General features: G+C 38.9%; 1 protein-coding gene across 1 annotated transcript in view; it reads left to right on the top strand.

Annotated features, from left to right (window-relative positions):
* Nucleotides 1-228: 228 nt before the first annotated feature.
* The window catches only part of tmem130 (transmembrane protein 130), a 7,393-nt gene continuing 5,068 nt past the window's right edge, over nt 229-2,553 (top strand). Inside the window, exons 1-4 of the mRNA XM_025058116.1 lie at nt 229-405; nt 681-901; nt 988-1,133; nt 1,674-1,758. Coding sequence (XP_024913884.1) covers nt 229-405; nt 681-901; nt 988-1,133; nt 1,674-1,758 — 629 coding nt within the window. The remainder of the gene's footprint in view (nt 406-680; nt 902-987; nt 1,134-1,673; nt 1,759-2,553) is intronic.

Raw genomic sequence — 2,553 nt, 5'->3', positions numbered from 1 at the left:
GAATAGAATTCTGTAACCTAGCCAATTCCATAACATTTGTTCATATTTCTGGTCAGTTATTTTGTTAATTCAAAATCTAGATCGGGTCCTGTGTCTTTTTACTTTCATTTCATGTTGACCTTTGCAATCTATGAAATCACAATTAGAAAAAATGTTGCAGTAAAAGTGTGTAAAATGCCACACAGAGGAAAGCCTTCTCATCAAAAGCTATCTTTCTTCTTTAACCACATGACTGCACCGCATTGTGACCATTACAAGCTTGTCCAGAACATCCATATCATCATCATCTTCATCAGCAGCAGTCCTTCATTCTCGGCCTGTAGAAGCCTCATCGACACCCATGTCCGAGTTCTCTGCACTTCATCCAGGCCATTTTTCTGCTTGAGGTCCGAGCAGCCGTCGTCTGTAAGAGGACCAGCAGACATGGAGAGGTAAGAAAAAAACTGCTTCATTTAAAAATTGATGGCGAGTTACGATTTTCTACCAACTAACTTTTCAACTTTTGATCCTGGTTCTTTAGAAAAACCAATGTGTTACTCTTTGTGCTGCTTTTCCTCGGTGTAGCTGAGACGTTGGGCGATTTTCTGACTTTGGGTAACAGTTTTCTAGTCCTTAAGCAAATGAAAATGGCTTTTTTGTTTGATTTTAAACTTTTACAATGTTTTTGTATAATTTGTAAGGGTGGTCAGAATGTTTTGATTTCTAAAAATCATCTCCATAAAAACACAGAAAACATAGCTGGGAAGCTGACTTTCTACCAGATGGATGGGAACTCCACCTATGTGAGGAACACAGGAGAACTGGCCTCAGACGTTCCCACTGAGACCATGTTCGAGCTCTTTGATCCTTTGCAGAACTTCAGCTCTGCAAAATTCAGCTACACTTGGGATTTAGGAAATGGGTACAGTCCTCCGTACTGAGTATTCCTGGGACTTTTCCCCAGTGCTTTTCGCAATGACTGACACTGCCTTTTCATCCCTGATGTAGAGAAGTGATACAGGGCACTGAGCCTGTCGTCCGCTACCTTTACACACACTCAGGAAACTACACACTGCAGCTGAAAGTTGGAGTCAATCTTAACAAATCTGCACCGGAAATTACTGAGGTTTACTCCACTGATCTCAAAGTCCTGGGTGAGTAGTTCAGTTTATTTTCTATTTTTATAATCTTGATTTAAGTATATAACTGTGAGGGAAACTGCATCAATGCAGCCACAAGGGGTTCTCTATTGTGTTGTCCATTTAAGGGTGAAAGGTCAACTGTAACCAATCATAAAGCTCTCCAGTTCAATAAAGGGTCAAAACCATAAAACCATTCACACTTACACTCACACCATTAAGATTGAACATTTAACCATTTTTGTTTTTTGGGTGTGCACATGGGTTAAAAACACATGTGCACACGAAAACATCAACCCTCAACACAGAGAGACTTTCACAGACCACCGGGACCAAACTACTGTACTTTTTTCTTCCTAAAGAGACACCAACTTGTACTTCAGTCATCTGTACTTCTACTTAAGTTTCTCTCGTACTACTAGCATCATGCATCTGACAACGACACTACAGATTTGGTGGCATTTGGCTAGAAGCAACCAACCTCAAAGCTTAGGAGATTATTTCTAGAAAGAGAAACCATTAAAATAAGATTTTACCTTGTAATTATTTTTGCAGATGCCATCAAAAACATCGAGCTGAAGGGTCCTTCGAACTATGAGGTGTCTGAGAACTACAGCCTGGCTTTTCATGTCGACGGAAGGTAATATATACAGCTAATTAGCACAACTGGTGGGACAAGTTTGTATATTAACAGTAAAATATATATAATTATAGTTTAATATGCAGTATAATTACATGTAAATGTTATTTAAGTGTAAAGTCGTTAAGACCGCAAAGAAAAATATATTAGCAAAGTCAAACGTGACATTTATTTTAATTGCAAGGTAAAACTAGCCAGTAACAGGTTTAACCTGTCATCACGACAGTGTTGTTGATTTATCAAGATCGACTGCTTTGGTTTAAATTACAGACGCGCTGTGATGACGTCAGTGTTGGCAGACGCATTTTGGTCTAATTGTCGTCTTTGTACGATAAGTTGGTCCTGTCTGACCGATCATTTTATATATATATTATACGATTATTTGACGTATTCATTAGATTTCTTAATTGCTTAAACATAACGCACTTATTTTCTCGAACAGCGTGACACTTCCTTTCTTGCAGCCAATCAACGCACGAGGAACCCGGGCCAGCATGGAAATTGGATGCTTTAATACGTTTAATTAAAATTCGACATTTTACATAGTTATCGTTTTGAGCGTATCCCAGTAAAGTACTGGCTGGGAAAACCCACACAGCTCACTTCTGCGATTATTGCTCCCGTTTCCAGGGGCGTAACAAAGGGATTCTACTAACTGCATTAGTTCAACGTACTTATCTGATTAAGCTGTTAGTCGAAAACTGAAGGCTGTCATTTATAGGTCATAGCTAAGAATCGTATTATACAAGAAACATTGTACCCATCTCTGGTTTCCATCACTGTCAATACCTTTTC

This window comes from Cynoglossus semilaevis, chromosome 8 (assembly GCF_000523025.1).
Source record: "Cynoglossus semilaevis isolate Cse_v1.0 chromosome 8, Cse_v1.0, whole genome shotgun sequence".
Lineage (NCBI taxonomy): Eukaryota > Metazoa > Chordata > Actinopteri > Pleuronectiformes > Cynoglossidae > Cynoglossus > Cynoglossus semilaevis.
This window is presented reverse-complemented; position numbering and strand designations above follow the sequence as displayed.